The sequence below is a fragment of the Rutidosis leptorrhynchoides genome, chromosome 4 (genome assembly GCF_046630445.1).
Source record: "Rutidosis leptorrhynchoides isolate AG116_Rl617_1_P2 chromosome 4, CSIRO_AGI_Rlap_v1, whole genome shotgun sequence".
NCBI classification, from domain to species: domain Eukaryota; kingdom Viridiplantae; phylum Streptophyta; class Magnoliopsida; order Asterales; family Asteraceae; genus Rutidosis; species Rutidosis leptorrhynchoides.
Genome location: NC_092336.1, coordinates 266,396,688 through 266,416,107, shown reverse-complemented (window position 1 = coordinate 266,416,107; position 19,420 = coordinate 266,396,688). Strand labels below are relative to the sequence as shown.

The following is a 19,420-nucleotide window of genomic DNA, read 5'->3' as shown; positions in this document are numbered from 1 at the left end:
ATGACCAAACCAAATGAAGCTTGAGAGTGAAAATATTAGGAAAACAAAAAGAATACAAAACTTAGGTAATGCAAGGTTTGGGTCCACGGTCGAACACATGTCTGACCGTGGGTGTCATGTACCATGGTTTCTAAGAAACCAGGTACACGGTCGACTCCACGGTAGACCGTAGTTCGATGGCAGTTCTTCTGTCCAAAATTCTTGACCAAATAATGTTTAACCACTTCGGGGCATCTATAATTCACGAAACCTTTTTCAACATACTTAGAATAGTTTCCCCTTTCATATCAAAAAGAGTTTTGGTTACTAGAACGTTAATCTTGGTTAATCGCACCTAATGACATCTTAATGACGTTTTAGCCTTGATTAAGGATAACACATAAGTGCTACAAAATAACTTGTGCTCCTAAAATGTATCTAAATTTGTGCTCCTAAAATGTCTCAACCATGAGTTGCTCTTCCCATGTACATGTGTTGGACATTAATGTATACCTATACATTAATCTTGCAATGTGCTATATTACAAGTAAACTTACATAACCTTAGTGTATTGCTATGTCATCACTTTGTATTTGATCTTAAATTGATCACTAGTGAATTCTTGCTATCATTACATGAGTATTAATTGACTATGTGCTAATTACCAACATGCTTATACTCATTTAATATGTATGAATGATAATATGATCTTTGTCTTGCTATATGTTATAAGTTGGAAAATCACCAAAATATGTTTAGCCTACTCCAATGCATTAAGTGTAACTTGGTTGATAATAATTGAAGCTTCATAATCAAATGGTATTGTATGCTTAAAGGATTATTAACACACACATTGAACTATCACAAGAAACATGTTTAAGTCTAGCAATATGTCTAAGGATGGTTTAGTCTTAATTAATATGATGTCTTGCTTATAATGTGCTCAATTGAACTTATATGTTTTACTTAGTAAGATATCATAAACACACCTAATTAATCTATGTGTAAGCTTAAGATGATTTATAATATGCTTAGTGATTAATTAGGATAATATTGTCTATGACACGTTGACTAGCCAATATCACTTAAGGATGTGTTAAAAGCAAACAAATGGTTATGACAAATCTGAGATTACCTCAAATGATTATCAATAAATGTATCCAAGAAATGTAGACTTGCCTCTTTGAGTATGACAAGTCACTATCAATGTAATACATCAAAAAGGAATCAAACACTTAATGCAGATAGTACTTGCATAGGATGTTGGGTATCTTTTACAGGTATTATATGAAGTAAAGAGGGCAAAAGAATCAGCTTTAAATGGATTCAGACGGCTATACAACGGATAGGTGAAAGTGACCAGACAGCGTGCAGTCGACCCACGATCGATCGTGATCTGAGTCGTGACAACAACTAGTTTTTTTTGTCTCTCACTATAAATAGCAAGACTTGGAGAGATTTGAAGGGTGACTCTCTTGCATGCTTCAACTCTAAATATATTAGAGAATCACATGACCTTCATTCATATATGATTGTGCTTAGCAAGGGAGAGATTCTATAATCTCATATATTGTAGAATTGATGTAAACTTACTTTCAAATTACTATCTATGTGAGTTTACCTAGTTCGATATAGTCCTTTGAACTGTCTTAAGAATATCATCACTAAAAGAGTGAATCTTGTACTTTGTAATAGAAGCAAAAACTTAGGGATCGTCTTTCTTAAAGGAACCTAGGAGGTTGATTAATTACATTGGAAATTAATACGTGTTCAAGGTGAAGATAAGTTGATCTAAGTTAGAATTAATCTTTCGAAGGGATAGAAAGATTAGACGTGTTGTCTACAAGGGGTACAAGATTTGTAAATCGGATCTCCATCAGGTTTGGAGAAAAGGCTTAGTGAAGCAAACTCTCGATAAGAAGTATCGAGGAGTGGATTATGGTGGATTAGTTAACATCCACCCGAACCACTATATATCTTTGTGTTTATGTTCTTTACTTTACTTTCAACATTGCTTCAAACATAAATATTACACACATTGAGTTTGAGTTTATCAAAGTTGATTAAATCTTGTTAATCATCAAAAAAGTTTTAATAACATATTAACTAATTATTCACCACCCCTCTAGTTACTTACACACGATACACCAAACTAGAGCGTTAAATACAAAAACTCTTAAATCATCTTTTTGTTGACAAGTGTACTTCGAACATAACTAAAATCATTTCATAATAGAGTATACAAATCTTTTTTAATTTTTTATGAGACATCTGATCGTTCTCATACTTCACGATTGGGGGTTAAGTCTTGTCAATAAAGTATGGAGTATATAGTGACTGAGCAAAGCATAGTTTAGGGACCATATATGTAATAACTCAAATCAAAGTAGTGGAGCCCCGACAACGTTTAGAAAAAAACCCTTAACAAAACAAGTTGGCCCCTTACTCCACTTGATATTCATCAGCTGCTACTGCTTTTATCTAGGGTTTCTCAACCCAATAAAACTACCTAAAACCCCCCCAAAAATTCAATCTTTTTTGTTCTTTCTCCATCAAATCCTTCAAAAAAACTCAAATTTCATCCACCCAGATCTCACGTACTTCAATCTTTTCAAACAGGGGCGTACTTATTCATAAATATTTAGGTAAAGTTTGAATCTTTAGCTCTCCATTTCATCATTTAATATTATATATTCAGCATTCTTCGATTTATATAATATATAGTTTTGGTTTTAATTGTTGAATTTAGGTTAAATATCTTTGCTTTAGTTAGAAAATATGGGGAAATCTGGTGGTAGGAAGAAGAAGGGTGGTAGTGGTGTTGTTAACCAAAGTCAAACTCAAAGTCAAAATCAAAACCCTAGTCAAACTGAGAATCATGTGTCTGGTGTTAACACGAAACCGTTATCATCGATGTCAAATGGTGGTGTTGAATTGGATGCAACAGTTTTCTTGAAAAGAGCTAATGAGCTTAAAGAAGAAGGGAATAAAAGGTTTCAAGCTAGGGACTTTGTTGGTGCACTTGAACAATACGAAAATGCTCTAAAATTAACCCCGAAAACCCACCCGGATCGAGCTGTGTACCATAGTAATCGGGCTGCTTGTTTGATGCAAATGAAGCCCATTGATTACAAAATGGTGATATCTGAGTGCTCTATGGCGCTTCAGGTTCAACCAAGGTATGTTCGAGCCTTACTTCGTAGGGCTCGAGCTTTTGAGGCGGTTGGGAAATATGAAATGGCTATGTTGGATGTGCAAACACTTTTAGGGTCTGACCCGAACCATCGAGACGCTTTGGAGATTGCTAGGAGGTTGCGGGCCCCGATTATCGGTGCTCGTCACGATGCGCAACAAGATCTCCATAGCCGCCCCTCACCTGCAGCTCTAGGTGCTTCTGCTATCCGTGGGGCCCCTATTGGTGGGCTTGGACCTTGTTTGCCTGCCCGACCCGTTCCAAAGAAGACTGCACCATCTGGGTCAGTTAGCGTTGCCAATAATAAGGTAGATAAGGTCTATCCAGTCCCACCTGTTGAAACAGATCAAGAAGTTAAAACTACCCAAATGCCAAAACTTGTTTTGAAACCATCTGGTGGTTCGAATAAATCTAGTGCTAGTAACGATAAGGATAAGCGGAATGAAAAGACGGTTTCTGTAAAACAGCCTGCTTCAGAGGTTGTGATTCAGTGGCGATCGTTGAAACTTGTGTACGATCACGACATACGGCTTGCACAAATGCCAGTCAACTGCAGCTTTACGGTTTTGAGAGAAATTGTAAGCAAACGATTTCCGTCTTCTAAGTCTGTATTGATAAAATACAAAGACGATGATGGGGATCTAGTGACTATAACGTGTACCAGTGAACTCCGATTGGCCGAGTCCATTGCAGACAGTTTGGTTCTTTCCGATAAAGAACCCGAGATTGAAAAATTCGACTTATTCGGTATGCTGAAATTGCATGTTGTTGAAGTTAGTCCCGAGCAAGAACCGGAATTGTTAGAGGAAGTTGAGGAGGTAGTAGAAGAGAAGCCTGTTGAGATCGAGCCGATTGAAATAGACAATAGTGGGACCCATGTCGAGAATGAACAGAATTTAGAAAAAGTAGCTGACGTGGCAGGAAAGCCTGCAGCTTCTGAAGATCCCGAGTTGAAAGAAGTTGAAATGGACGATTGGTTGTTTGAATTTGCGCAACTGTTTCGTACCCATGTCGGGATTGATCCTGATGCCCATATTGACCTACACGAGCTTGGTATGGAAATGTGTTCCGAAGCGCTTGAAGAAACTGTTACGAGTGAAGAAGCTCAAATTTTGTTTGATAAAGCTGCTTCGAAGTTTCAAGAAGTGGCTGCATTGGCTTTTTTTAATTGGGGAAATGTTCATATGTGTGCGGCAAGAAAACGGATCCCGATAGACGATTCCGGCGATCAAGAAATAGTAGCGACCCGACTTCAAGCAGCGTATGATTGGGTGAAAGAGAAGTATTCATTAGCAAGAGAGAAATATGATGAAGCATTGTTAATAAAACCGGATTTTTACGAAGGGTTATTGGCGTTAGGCCAACAACAGTTTGAAATGGCGAAACTTTATTGGTCTTTTGTGGTTGCCAAGAAAGATGATTTGTCAAAGTGGGACCCAACTGAAACGCTTAAGCTTTTCGACAGTGCTGAGGAGAAGATGAAATCAGCAACCGAAATGTGGGAAAAACTCGAGGAACAACGAGCTAAAGAGGCTAAAGATCCTAAAGATATTAGCAAGAAAGAAGATTTATTAAAGAAAAAATCAAAGATTAATGAAGTTTCGGGTGATGAGGCTGCAGAACAAGCGGCTGTAATGAGATCTCAAATACATTTGTTTTGGGGTAATATGCTTTTCGAAAGGTCTCAAGTTGAGTGTAAATTGGGTTTAAACGGTTGGAATAAAAACTTGGACACAGCGGTCGAAAGGTTTAAACTTGCAGGTGCATCGGAGGATGATATAGCAACGGTTCTCAAGAACCATTGTTCTAATGTGGATGCTGCTGCTGCAGAAGGTGAGGGCAAAACGGTAAAAGATTCAAGATTAGATGTTATAAATAAAGATGATAATGGCGAACAAGCTTGAAAAGGTATGATTTTTTTTTTAATTCTTCAATTTTCGTGTGTTTGTAATGTTAGATTTGAGGAAGGATTTGTGAAAGAACAATGTGGTGGTAAACTATTTCATTCTTTTGATGATAAAGTTTTAGGTGATGCTAATTTCCTCTCATCTAAATATTGTTTTGTTAAGATTCTATGATGTTTAAATGTTTTTTTTTCATAGTTTTCACTTTGTTCTGTATTGTGATAGAACGCGTTTTAGACATTTGATGACATGTAATCTTTTTGACCCAGAGTTTATACGTGATAAAATAAACCAGTCGGTTGTTGGGTAATGGGTCATAAGCAGTGTTGTAAAAGTCGGCCGACTTGGCCGACGCGTCGGCCGATGCGTCGTTTTTTTGGGTTCTCCGTCCCGTTTTTTCTGAAAACGACTCAAAAGACGGTCAAAGCTAAAAGTTCGGTCAAAGACGGTCAAAGTTGGTCAAAAACAGTTAAAATCAGTCAAATTTTCGTCCAGATGTGATATGTTTTAAAATTAGGGTTTGTTTTCATTTTTAGGGCCGCTCTTTCTCTGTGTCCTTACTAATTATGCACTCCGTAACATTAATTGAGTTTGAAGTTTGATTGTATTTAAATTGAAGTTCTTATTTAAGAAATTTATGGTACAAAATCAACCATTTTATACATATATAAATATATATTTAAGAAATTATTAATAAAGTCAACGTTGGTCAACGACCGATGCGTCCCCGACGCGTCCCCCGACTCGGCCGACTCGTCCTTTTTAGGTCTCGACCGATGCGTCCCCGACTAGTGACTTTTACAACCTTGGTCATAAGGCTACTTCTGAACAGTTCCCAGCCTAACAAAATATGGCTTGAGTTAAGCGAATTACACGCAAAATAAATGAACTTGTATAGACGTGCGTGCAGAATGGTCTGCTCTGTAAATTGTAATGTTAACCATTGTTCTAATCTGGGTTTGTTATTTTCCACCCTGGATAATATCTTATCTTGTTAAATCGTTGAAGCATGCTTTAATTGTTTGTTAAGATTGTGGAACTGTATTGGCAAGTCTAGAAGATGCTTTGCAGTTTAATCTGGGTTGTAGAACTCTAATATTCGGCGAGTACTCGTCAAGCTCTAGGTTTAAAGATCAGTCCAAGTACCCGGTTCAATTACTCGGCCAAAACTCGGTATTAATCGGAAAATCGGTCAAAATGTCAAAGTCCAACTTGGTCAACATCCGAGTACCCCCTGAGCGAGTACTCACTGAGTTGCCAAGTACTCCTCGACTTCCAACCTTGTTATGGGTACTTGTTCAGTTTTAGGATTAATTTTTGACCTGGAAGAGTGTTGATACTATGCACACCTCTTGATTTAGATGAAACATGATACTCGTTTTGTGTCATATATAATCAATCAAAATTGATCGAACGTTAAACTGAAACTCATTTAGGGGTGTTTGAATTTGCGTTTTTAAAATTGGTTATGCTTTTTAGATAATTAGAATCAGATAATCAGCTGTAGAAAAATGTGTGTTATTTTGAAAACGAGACCCGAACGCGATGTTGGAACTCACTCACCGATTATTTCTTTGAACGAACTATTACAATCTTACCACCTCTCAGGAGGAAATAATCAAATTTTAAAGCATAACTTACCAAATATGATTATTTTATTATTTACGATTTCAAAACGTGATAATCAAATAATTAGATTGAAAACGCAATGCCAAACACCCCGTATATCAAAGTTCATTTGACACACTCGATTGTTCACATTTATTAATAAACTAGTGAAATGACCCGTGAAACCACGAGTTTGTTTAAACGAAACAGTTTAATGTTATATTTTATGTATTAAGTGAATTTAAACGCTAAATTCATTTAGTTTAATGACCCGAAAGATTACGACTAAGAAACTTCTCGTTGTTTTTACAGACACATTGATGTACTTAACTTGGTCGGAATAAATGAACTACATATATTCTCTCACCACCATCTTTCAATTTTCATCACAATTACTATTTTCCTTGTCATAAAAGTCTACATAGAACCTTTTATTAGGACGTGTATTTCGCATACATATATAACGTAATTAATCCGGTAAAGAGAACTCATATTTGAATTTGAATAATAATAATAATAATATGATAATAATTAATGAAAGTGAATTTTTTTTCCCAAAAAACATGAAATAAATAAATAAGTAGATTTAATTTAATTAGTCATTAATAATTAGATTAATGACATCATCTTAAGGGCTTAAATTTTTTTCTTTTCTTTTTTTAATTTTTTCTTAACAAAGGAATTAGCTTAATAATGACATCATCATTATAGGATTTTAATAGAAACTATAGATATTTCTAATCTGATAGCCCAAGCAATAAACAATTAAAAAAAAAAAATGAAAGGATGATTCTTATAAATGCGTATAAATTTCAGACTATTCTTGAAGGTTAGTCAAATATGTAACTTAATTAAAACTGTAATTGAAATGGGCATAGCATTTCACAAAAGCTAAGATTTCTTTTTAAACTACAAAAAAAAAAAAAAAAAAAAAAAAAAAAACACACACACACACAAAAGACTTGACATCAATAAAAGAAGGTGGTTTTCCACAATGTCACTATATAAATGTGCTGCGCTCTTATTCTAACTATGAATATTAGGAATATTTCAAACCATATTCTTATGTTGAATGAAAAATAGATAGATTATTGTATTTGTTAAAGTATATATGATTGAACTTCGAAGATAAGTATCATTTCGTACACGCATAATGCCCCTAGACGTATTCAATTAAATTATTAACATGTTAATACGGGGGTGTTTGAATTTACATTTTGAAAATAGATTATGCATTAAGTAATTAGAATCATATAATCAGTGGTAGCAAAACGTGTTGTACATAAATAATGTATGGATGTGATATTGTTGTTTGAGTATGGATGTGATATTGATATTTGATAGCGCAATAATCTAAAAATCAACTTTTTTGTGTTTGACAAATTAGATTATTTAATAACTTGACATGTAAAATTACCAAAAGGGTCATTTTTATAAAATAATAAAATATTTCAATATACTATGAAATAATTTATTATTTTATGAAATTGTACAAACTATTTATCAAATATTTATTGAAAATATTTAGCTAGTATCTAAATAATGGTGTTTTTATGAAATAAAAACCCGAAAGTTCTTGGCTATAAAACATAAGAGTATTAGATTTAGAAAAGAAAAAAAAAATAGTACATATATTATATTATATTATTATTATATCTCATAATAATAATATCTCATAATAATAATATCAATAATATTTAATGAAAATAGCTCAAGTACATGTCATTCAAGTAAAATATGTTGGCTAAACATATTGAAGTACAATTATACGGAGTAATTTGTAATTTTATTTTATTTTATTATTACATTACATTACATTATGGCTTAAAAACAAAGGATATAATGGATTGTTCAAGTGAGCGTGAAGATTAATTGGAGAAACCAATAAGAGCAGTGGGAGTGGAGCTCGTCTCCTACCCCGTCCCTGACCTCGTCGTATGTCACCCCACTCTCCCACCCCGTCACTTGCTTGCGTCCCCCATAGGTCAGTCGTGTAGGCGACGGATCAATTATATATATATATATATATATATATATATATATATATATATATATATATATATATATATATATATATATATATATATATATATATATATATATATATATAGGGTGTGGTTATTGTAAAATGATGGTTAAAATACAAAGTGTAAAATGTAATTTTAGCCGTCAGATTTAGTCAGATCTTAGATATGATGATTCAATTTCAAATTTCAATTTATTAATATAGTTAGGGGCATTAAAGACTTTTGAGTATATTTTTTAAAATCCCATCAGAGTAATTTCTAGTGCGTATATAAACCAATTGATGAGATTGATACATACTTAAAAAAAAAAAAAAAAAGTTAGATACACGCAAATCTTTTAATGTATACAGATATAAAACAATTGACACATACTCTAAAAAAGTTGATGCATACAACCTTTTTGATGCGTAAATCATCTAGACAACCATATATACACTCAGGTTCAACATTCTATACATCTTTTTACACTTTTTTATTTTAATCTTCATGTCGAGTTGAGTTCCAAGAGCGGATTGTAAAGTTTTCCAGAATCTTGAAACGAATCGACCGTCGCGATCAGAAATAATCGAAATAGGAACTCCATGACGTGAGACAATTTCTTTAATGTAAAGCTGTGATAATTTATCCATCTTGTCAGTTTCCTTGATCGGTATGAAATGTGCAGATTTAGTAAGACGATCAATTATGACCCAAATAGTATCGTTACCGTTTGAAGTCTTAGGCAACTTGGTAACGAAATCCATAGTGATACATTCCCACTTCCACTGCGGGATATCAGGTTGTGTCAACAGACCAGAAGGCTTTTGATGTTCAGCCTTGACTTTCAAACAAGTGAGACACTTACTAACATAAGTAGCAATTTCGGCTTTCATGTTAGGCCACCAGTAGAATTCCTTCACATCGTGATACATCTTACTGGATCAGGGATGAATAGAGTACCTAGTCTTATGAGCTTCGTCCAAGACTAGTTCACGGAGATTACCGAAGCGAGGAACCCAAATTCTATTACCAAAGTACCGTGTACCATTAGCTTTCACTTGAAGTTGGTTCTCGAAACCGATAGGTCCTTCACCTTCGATAAGTGTTGGTTTAATAGCTTCAAGTTGAGCTTCACAGATTCGTGATATGAGATTCGACTTGATTTTCAGGTTTAAAGCACGAACTCGTTTAACATCGTCTTTTCGACTAAGAACATCGGCAACCACATTGGCCTTGCCAGGATGATATTTCAGCTCACAATGATAATCGTTCAATAACTCGAGCCATCGGCTTTGCCTCATATTCAACTGTTTCTGATCAAAGATGTGTCGAAGACTTTTATGGTCAGTGTACACCGTAAAGTGGGTACCATATAGATAATGTCTCCATATCTTTAATGCAAATACCACGACACCTAACTCAAGAAAACGGTTGGTGTATTTTTCAATATCAGTACCCTTCACCTTGAGCTCCCAGAACTCGGCTTCAAGTTTCTGAACTTGACTTCTCGAACAGAATTTATTAACCGTCATGCTTTTGAGTTTGTCCCATGGAATTGCATTAGCATTGTCAATCCCCACGGACTTGGCATGAGCAGTCCACCAAGTCAAAGCATTGCCACCTAATGAGCTAGTGACATATTTGACTCGATCGTTATCCCCACAGTTGAAAATGCGAAAGATGGACTCCATCTTCTCGAACCAGCGAATTAGTTCGACAGCTTCTTCATTTCCCTTGAATGCGGGAGGATTGCAGTTTGTGAAGTCCTTGTATGAACAAGGTTTCAGTTGAGGATTAACATTATTAGCTTGAATGTTGCCTTATACGGCAGCGAGTAACTGTTGGAATTGCTCGGTGGTCAACACGATGTTGTTAACAGTAGGTGCAGCTGGACGAACCATGATGTCGCTACATAGAAGTGAACATAAGTTGGATAAGTTAACAAGTTATAGGTTTGAGCAATTACAAATATGAATAAGATAAAGTATTGATATCACATGATATAAATAAAACACTTTATATTATTAAGGAACGAGGCGTTAAATAAGCCTTTTAATACACGATTCGAAAATAGAAATAGTTTAAGGCATAGCCTTTACATATTTAGGAAATTAAAGAATCAAAACAAAACAAGAACAAATGGCGGTTTATTTCTTTTTCTCTGCCTCCTTCATAAACTTCTCATATCTCTCGTTCTTTTCTTTTTGCTTTTCGTAGAGATACTCGAGGTTGTCGTAGAGATTAGTGACACGGCTGTCGATGGTATTGGTGTCGTATTCCCTTAGAGCAAGCCGTTTGTCGACTCGACTTCTCTCCATTTTCATTCGGAAGTCAACATCCTCTTTGAGATAAGCAAGGGACTGTTTCCCCCAACGGGTGTTGCGTTCTTCCTCGTACCTTAGCATCATTAACTCCTTTCTTAGCTTAACGTTCTCTTTCATAAGTTTCTCCATTCGAAGTTCCACTCTCGCCACGTGGCGAAGCAAACCTCCAATGTTCCTCTCGGTATCATTTCGCAGGTTCATGATTTCATACTTAGCACCATCATAATAAGGAGATCGGGCTCTCTTCCTTGATGGACCAACTTCTTCATGACGTTTTCCCTTATCTTGGGTTCTTGGAGTTGGGTAGTATTGAGGAGATCCATGTGAATCAAGATTAGTATTTGAGTTGAAATTCAGCGGTGGTGAGGCAGGGCTATAGAGAGCGCTTCGAACAGGTCTCGAAGTTGAAAAGTGTCCAACACCTACTTCGATGGTAGGGTGGAAACGAGCCATTTCTTCTGAGGGCTTGTAGAGAGTTGCTTTGTTGGGTTTGTTAACGCTTGAGCTTGACATCCTAACATTAGGAAAGAGACTTTGATTAGAATCTTTAAGTCAAGTTTATTAAAGCATAATTGTTAAGATTATAGGACAATCCTAAGTGCTTTAAGTCTAAGGCAGGAAAGGTTATAGTTTCCTCGATTGCTAAGGCATCCTAGCTAGCAAGTAAGGCACACATAAAAATGCAATCCTGGTTCTCTATAACAGCCTGGTTATGCTCTGATACCAATCTATCACACCCCCAGTTAGGTCCTGGGCGAAATGTGACTTAATACCAAACAAACCAACATATTATAATAAACAAGAACACTACTAAATGATAAAATTATCTTTATTGAGAGTACGCAGCGAAAAATGAAATGTCGTTACAATGATGGAAGTAACAATAATGTAAGTGTTCAAATGCAAAAGTAAATAATGCGATATCTCTTGATCCTATGTCCAAGTAGCATCACATAAGCAGTAAGAAAGAAAGCTTGAATCAAACAGCACCTGAGACAAAACATGCTAAAGTGTCAACGAAAAAGGGTGAGTGAAATCATAGGTTTAACAAATAAGTTTGACCGTTGTTTTAGACCACAAGATTTAGTTTATAAAGTTGATCTCGCAGATCAAAAAGTAGATCTCGCAGATCCAAAAGTTATGCCAATGCGTGATAATTAGACTAAACGTTCAAGTTTGCCCCAAAGACAAGTTGTAGTTTATACTTGTCGGTTTAATTTCATTATTAAGTAATACAAAGACTTAGTCAAATGTATCGGGGACGTTACTCCCGATAGGCCTACCCCCAATAATTAAGCATGCATTCAACGAGCAATTAAAAATATCACTGTAGCGACTTAGTCGGACATAGCCGGGTATAGCATAGTTTAATAGTTTGGTACATGTGTCTAAGTTGTAAGATGTAAAAACAGCATGTGTCTCACCCCAATAAAAGTAAGTAAGTTTGCTAGCAATAAAGAGTGGGGCTATGAATTCACCTTAGTAAGTAGAGAGAGAGTTATTCCTCGGAATAGAAAGTTGGATGAGTGAGCAGAAAAGTCAACCTATTGACATTTAAGAGTAGTAAGTGTTTTTGCCCAAGTTTAAGTAGATGTTTAAGTATGATAGTGTTTTAAGTATAGTTCGTTTTACTAAGTTTCCTTTCCTAGTAAGTTTCTATTTTTAGAAAGTTTCCACTTTTAGTAGATTTCTTATCTTAGTAAGTTTCTATAACTAGAAAGTTTCTACTTTAAGAGTGTTTTCCATTTTAGGATACTTGCCGTATTAGATAAGCTTTCAATCACCCCTTTCCCTTCGAATGGCCATTTCAGGTCTAGGGGCTTGAGCTATGGGATCCTTTAAATCGGAAATCTAAACCCTTCCGCCTAGAGTTTCGTAGAAACCATTCGTCAAGAAAGTTCGAAGATCTATACATCTCTAATACATATCCCAAAATGTTTTTTTGTGTTATAATATAAGTAGTAGGTTATAGGTGTTAGTAATAGTAATAGTGTATACATGTTAATTAATAGTATAAGTAGTATTAGGGTTTCATTAATTAGGGTTAGTTAATTAAAGTAGTATTTTAATGATTAGGGTTTAGGGTTTTGAGGATCTAAATAATATGAATGTTAAGATCATGCACGAATATGATTATGAATATAAACATGAATTGAAAGAAAGATCTAAAAGTTTTAAGATTTTGGATCATACCTTGTTAATGATGATGAAGATTAACAAGAAACAAGAAGAAAACTTGGTGATGAAGATCAAATAACCCAAATAATGAAGAACACGCTTGAAAATCTTGATGAACACGAAGAATAAGCTTGAAGATCCGAATACCACAAGAGAGGGAGAGGGAGAGATTGTTTTTGAGAGAGGATTTTGGTGTGATTTGTGAATGAGAAACTAGGAGTCTAGGGGTGTTTATATAGTGCAAGTATTAGAGTGTTAGTCAACATAAGGATGTTCTAATTAATGATTTTATTTTATTTTATAATTTTTAGTCAACAATAGGTGGTACTAGTTTATATATACATACATACATACATATATATATATATATATATATATATATATATATATATATATATATTATTTTATTTTTTAGTCAACATAAGGATGTAATTGTTTAAGATTCTTTAGCCTCATTATTATTATTATTATTATTATTATTATTATTATTATTATTATTATTATTATTATTATTATTATTATTATTATTATTATTATTATTATTATTATTATTATTATTATTATTATTATTATTATTATTATTATTATTATTATTATTATTATTATTATTATTATTATTTTTACATTTACTACATGATAAGTATTATTTACTTTTTACTAATTCATGACTTATATATATTTTTTTTATTTAGTTCCCAATTGTTTTATTATTTATATAAATGTCACTTTTTATTTATTACTTATAGGTTATTAGTTATAATATTACATAAATGCATAAATTTTAATTAGCAGTGAGTGTAGACTAACAGTTTATTATTTTCATCTTTTATTAACTTGTCAATTATTGCACAAAGTTAATTAATATGTTTTATAACTCTTAACACTTAACAATTGTTGATTAAAGTTTAATCATTAAGTTTTAATTATATTGTTTGGGCATTTAATATTGGAAAAATATAGAATGGAAAAATGAGGGTCGTTATATCTACAGTCCCGCTTTTTACATGTTTTCAGGGATGAGAATACACGCTGTTATACTTACATTATCAAATGCTTTTGTATTGACACGAGTACTATATATGCATATTGAGTTTGTTCAAAAAGCCTCTAGCTTGAATACTTTTAATACCATCGATGTAAGCACAATTTAGATGGACGGATCCGTTAGGTTGACAACCTCACCCTACATTATTAATTGTGGTGCATTTACTTTGAACATTAGATACGCTCGAACAAGTGTATAACATTTTACGAGGTAAGGGCGGGTATAGTGGTTTCTATACTCGGGTCATTGCTAGTATTCAGGTGCTCAGATTATGCAAACGTTTTGCAACTTGGGGTTGTACTTGTAAAATCTCGTGATCAAGGAACTTAAACTATATTTTTCTGATAACTGTTTTTCAGATACTGTTACATAACTTTAAACCTGTAGATTCACCAACATTTTTGTTGACCTGTTTTTGCGTGATTTTATTTTCAGGTCCTTAAGAGGTAGACTTCCACTGTGTTTGCTGCATGTCTGGCCGTGGAGTCAGCATATTTTTAAAGAACATCATTTACTTTCGCAATTCAAACTTTTATAACTGTTTAAATACTGTTGCCTTGTGGTTACGATCACAACAGTGTTTCTATTTTGGGATTATTGACTTATGTTTTGAAAGTCAACTTTTAATAAAATTAAATGTGATTGCTTTAAACGTCTCATATAGAGGGCGTAACTGTTAACTGTGGGACCTGGATTAACACGCCGTCAGATGGGAATTTGGCGGGGTGTTATAGATGGTATCAGAGCTAACGGTTCGTAGAGAAACTAGGACTTGCATTAGAGTGTCTGATATGGTCATTAGGACACTTTGGAGAGTCTAGACTACGACCGGGACTTAGTCATTACATGAGTACTTTACGACTAACGTTATTTACTTGACTAATCTACTTTCTCAGTTGTTCTTGTATTGTAAGTTAGATGTCACAGGATTCCGGAAACAGTAGCAACGACACAAGTGTGGCTGAGGTAAATGCACCTGCTCCTGCCCCCAGCACCAGCACCTACACCTACTCCACATCAGATACCTAACCATCCCGTTAACCTTTATGCATTGGATTTGATTCACACTAACCGCAACAGGGATGTAGTTGATCGTGTTAATGCTCTGAGTGATAATGCGAGGATATACCCGCATCCTGATGACCTTGATAGGTTGGACTCAAGGGTCACAGGTATAAATACTTATACGTATGAGGCTGAAGCAAGGTTATTCGATTTGGAGAGGTTAATAGCAGCCTTGACTGCCAGGGTTGCTGCATTGGAGGCAGAACGTAATAGGCCGATGAATGATGGACCTGCTTCCCGTACCTGACAGAAGAGGAAGTGTAGGGTCATTCGACCATGAACTTTCTTTTTTTTTTTATTTTTCATCCACCATCCTTTCCTTATTTGATTATATAAGACTACCGGGTGTTATAAACTGGGCTACTAGTACATTATGATTATTGTTTGGTTTTATTACTTGTGGGATTTGGTTTATTACTTTTGGATTTTACTTATAATAATGGTGAATTATGCTATTAATAATTAGTATCTTTTATTGCATGCGGTATTGTTTTATAATTAGTAACATTGTATGATTTATAATGCTTGTGTTATGTGATACTACCATGATTACCATTAATGTTACTACTTAGTGTTACTACTACTGCTACTACTACATAATGCTAGTACCACTACTATCACCACTAGTGTCACTACTACCACTACTAACACTACTATCACTACTATCACTACTCGTCACTACTAATACTACTTACACTACTTCTCACTACTAACGAATCTTTTTGTACTATTAGTATTTACTAGTCTTCAACACTCGTTGCTAGTATATTTTTATATATAGCGTTGTTTTGACACTGACCTAGTGTATTTTTCTGTGTTGAAGATGCCTCCAAAGGAATCAACCGCCGCTCAAATCAGGAGAATGGCCGGGAAGTTATCGCGGCTGAAAGAGCTGAACTACTGAGAGAATTCAACAACGCTCGAAACAGTAATGATCGTGGTGGTTCGAGCGACACCAATGGGAACGGCACTCAAGGACGTAATGGATGTTCTTACAAAACATTCACTAGTTGCAACCCGCATTCTTTCAACGGAACTGAGGGACCAGTTGGTCTCACTCGATGGTTTGAGAAGCTTGAGTCAGTTTTTCACATTAGTGGGTGTAATGATAATGACCGGGTAGGTTTTGCTACGGGCACACTGTCGGACAGTGCGCTCACCTGGTGGAACAACTATGCTCAATCCCTGGGTTAAGATCAAGCTTATGCCCTATCTTGGGACACTCTGAAGCAAAGAATGATAGAGGAGTATTGTTCAAAAAATGAGATTAAGAAAATAGAACGCGAGTTCCGAGAGCTGAAGTTAGTAGGCAACGATCTCACCGCCTATAACAAGAGGTTCTTTGAGCTGGCATTAATGTGTTCTGAAATGGTTACTCCTGAAAGGCGTAAGGTGGAGCTGTACATCGAAGGTCTAAGTGAGAATATTCAAGGCGGGGTCACTACTTCTAAACCCGCAAACGTGCAAGAAGCTATTGACATGGCTAGTTTGCTATTGGATCAGATTGCCCAGAGAGGGAAGGGCACTACAGTGAATGAGAAGAAGTCCAACGATGGTAAGAGGAAGTGGAACGGTGGTCAGGACAAGAATTTTAATCAACAGCCGTTCAAGAAGCAAGATTCTTACCACAATGACACTGGGGTCATAGGAACTAACTCCGGGTATAAGGGCAAAAAGCCACAATGTTGGAAGTGTGGAAAGCATCACACTGGAAACTGTTCTGTTCTAAATTGTGACCGTAGTAAGAAGTTTGGCCATTTGGCGAAAGATTGCAAGGTTAATCTCAACGGCAACACCAACAACAACAACACTGCAAGCAATCCGAACAATGCTAATAATGGTAAGAACTGTTATGGTTGTGGACAGCCGGGTCATTTCAAGAGGGACTGTCCTAAGAACAACAACAATGGGAATGCTCGAGGCAGGGCATTCAACATCAATTCTGCGGAAGCTCGTGATGATCCGAAGCTAGTCACGGGTACGTTTTCACTCGATGATCAACCTGTTTATGTTTTGTTTGATACTGGCGTTGATAGAAGTTTTATATCTAAGGATATTTGTCACAATGTTAAGAATCCTGTTTCTCCCTTAGATAACGTGTATTCTATGGAACTAGGGAATGGTAACTTGATGAGAGCCGATAAGATTTATCACGGTTGTACTTTGACGTTAGAGGGTAAGCCTTTTAGCATTGATGTGATACCTATTAAACTGAGAAGTTTTGACCTTGAGGTTGGAATGGACTGTTAGTTGATAACAAAGCCGAGGTGGTCTGTTGAAATGTCCCGTTCATATTGATTATAAACGTTCCATATTAATTGATTTCGTTGCGAGGTTTTGACCTCTATATGAGACGTTTTTCAAAGACTGCATTCATTTTTAAAACAACCATAACCTTTATTTTATCAATAAAGGTTTCAAAAGCATTACGTAGATTATCAAATAATGATAATCTAAAATATACTGTTTACACACGACCATTACATAATGGTTTACAATAGAAATATATTACATCGACATATGTTTCTTGAATGCAGTTTTTACATAATATCATACAAACATGGACTCCAAATCTTGTCCTTATTTTAGTATGCAACAGCGGAAGCTCTTAATATTCACCTGAGAATAAACATGCTTTAAACGTCAACAAAAATGTTGTTGAGTTATAGGTTTAACATATATATATCAAATCGTAACAATAGACCACAAGATTTCATATTTCAATATACATCCCATACATAGAGATAAAAATCATTCATATGGTGAACACCTGGTAACCGACATTAACAAGATGCATATATAAGAATATCCCCATCATTCCGGGACACCCTTCGGATATGATATAAATTTTGAAGTACTAAAGCATCCGGTACTTTGGATGAGGTTTGTTAGGCCCAATAGATCTATCTTTAGGATTCGCGTCAATTAGGTTGTCTGTTCCCTAATTCTTAGATTACCATACTTAATAAAAAGGGGCATATTCGATTTCAATAATTCAACCATAGAATGTAGTTTCACGTACTTGTGTCTATTTTGTAAATCATTTATAAAACCTGCATGTATTCTCATCCCAAAAATATTAGATTTTAAAAGTGGGACTATAACTCACTTTCAAAGATTTTTACTTCGTCGGGAAGTAAGACTTGGCCACTGGTCGATTCACGAACCTATAACAAATATGTACATATATATCAAAGTATATTCAAAATATATTTACAACACTTTTAATACATTTTGATATTTTAAGTTTATTAAGTCAGCTGTCCTCGTTAGTAACCTACAACTAGTTGTCCAACGTTAGATGTACAGAAAAAAATTGATATATATTATCTTGAATCAATCCACGACCCAGTGTATACACGTTTCAGGCTAGATCACAACTCAAAGTATATATATTTTTGGAATCAACCTCAACCCTGTATAGCTAACTCCCACATTACTGCATATAGAGTGTCTATGGTTGTTCCAAATAATATATACACATGGGTCGATATGATATGTCAAAACATTTGCATACGTGTCTATGGTATCCTAAGATTACATAATAAATTAGAATACATGTATAATACAATATAAGTTAGCTAGGATATGATTAATATAGATTTGTTACCAATTTTCACGTTGCTACAACAAGAAAAATTATCCAATCTTGTTTTACCCATAACTTCTTCATTTTAAATCCGTTTTGAGTGAATTAAATTGCTATGATTTCATATTGAACTCTATTTTATGAATCTAAACAGAAAAAGTATAGGTTTATGGTCAGAAATATAAGTTACAAGTCGTTTTTGTAAAGGTAGCCATTTCAGTCGAAAGAATGACGTCTAGATGACCATTTTAGAAAACATACTTCCACTTTGAGTTTAACCATGACTTTTGGATATAGTTTCATGTTCATAAGAAAAATCATTTTCCCAGAAGAACAACTTTTAAATCAAAGTTTATCATAGTTTTTAATTAACTAACCCAAAACAGCCCGCGGTGTTACTACGACGGCGTAAATCCGGTTTTACGGTGTTTTTCGTGTTTCCAGGTTTTAAATCATTAAGTTAGCATATCATATAGATATAGAACATGTGTTTAGTTGATTTTAAAAGTCAAGTTAGAAGGATTAACTT

At 34.8% G+C, this 19,420-nt stretch overlaps 1 protein-coding gene across 1 annotated transcript; it reads left to right on the top strand.

The window, feature by feature from the left end:
* Positions 1-2,438: 2,438 nt before the first annotated feature.
* Positions 2,439-5,271, top strand: LOC139843518 (protein CLMP1-like). Its single transcript, XM_071833620.1, has 2 exons — positions 2,439-2,624; positions 2,729-5,271. Exon 2 carries the CDS (start codon positions 2,758-2,760, stop codon positions 5,074-5,076), a length of 2,319 nt encoding a protein of 772 aa, XP_071689721.1. The 5' UTR covers positions 2,439-2,624; positions 2,729-2,757; the 3' UTR covers positions 5,077-5,271.
* Positions 5,272-19,420: the final 14,149 nt, after the last annotated feature.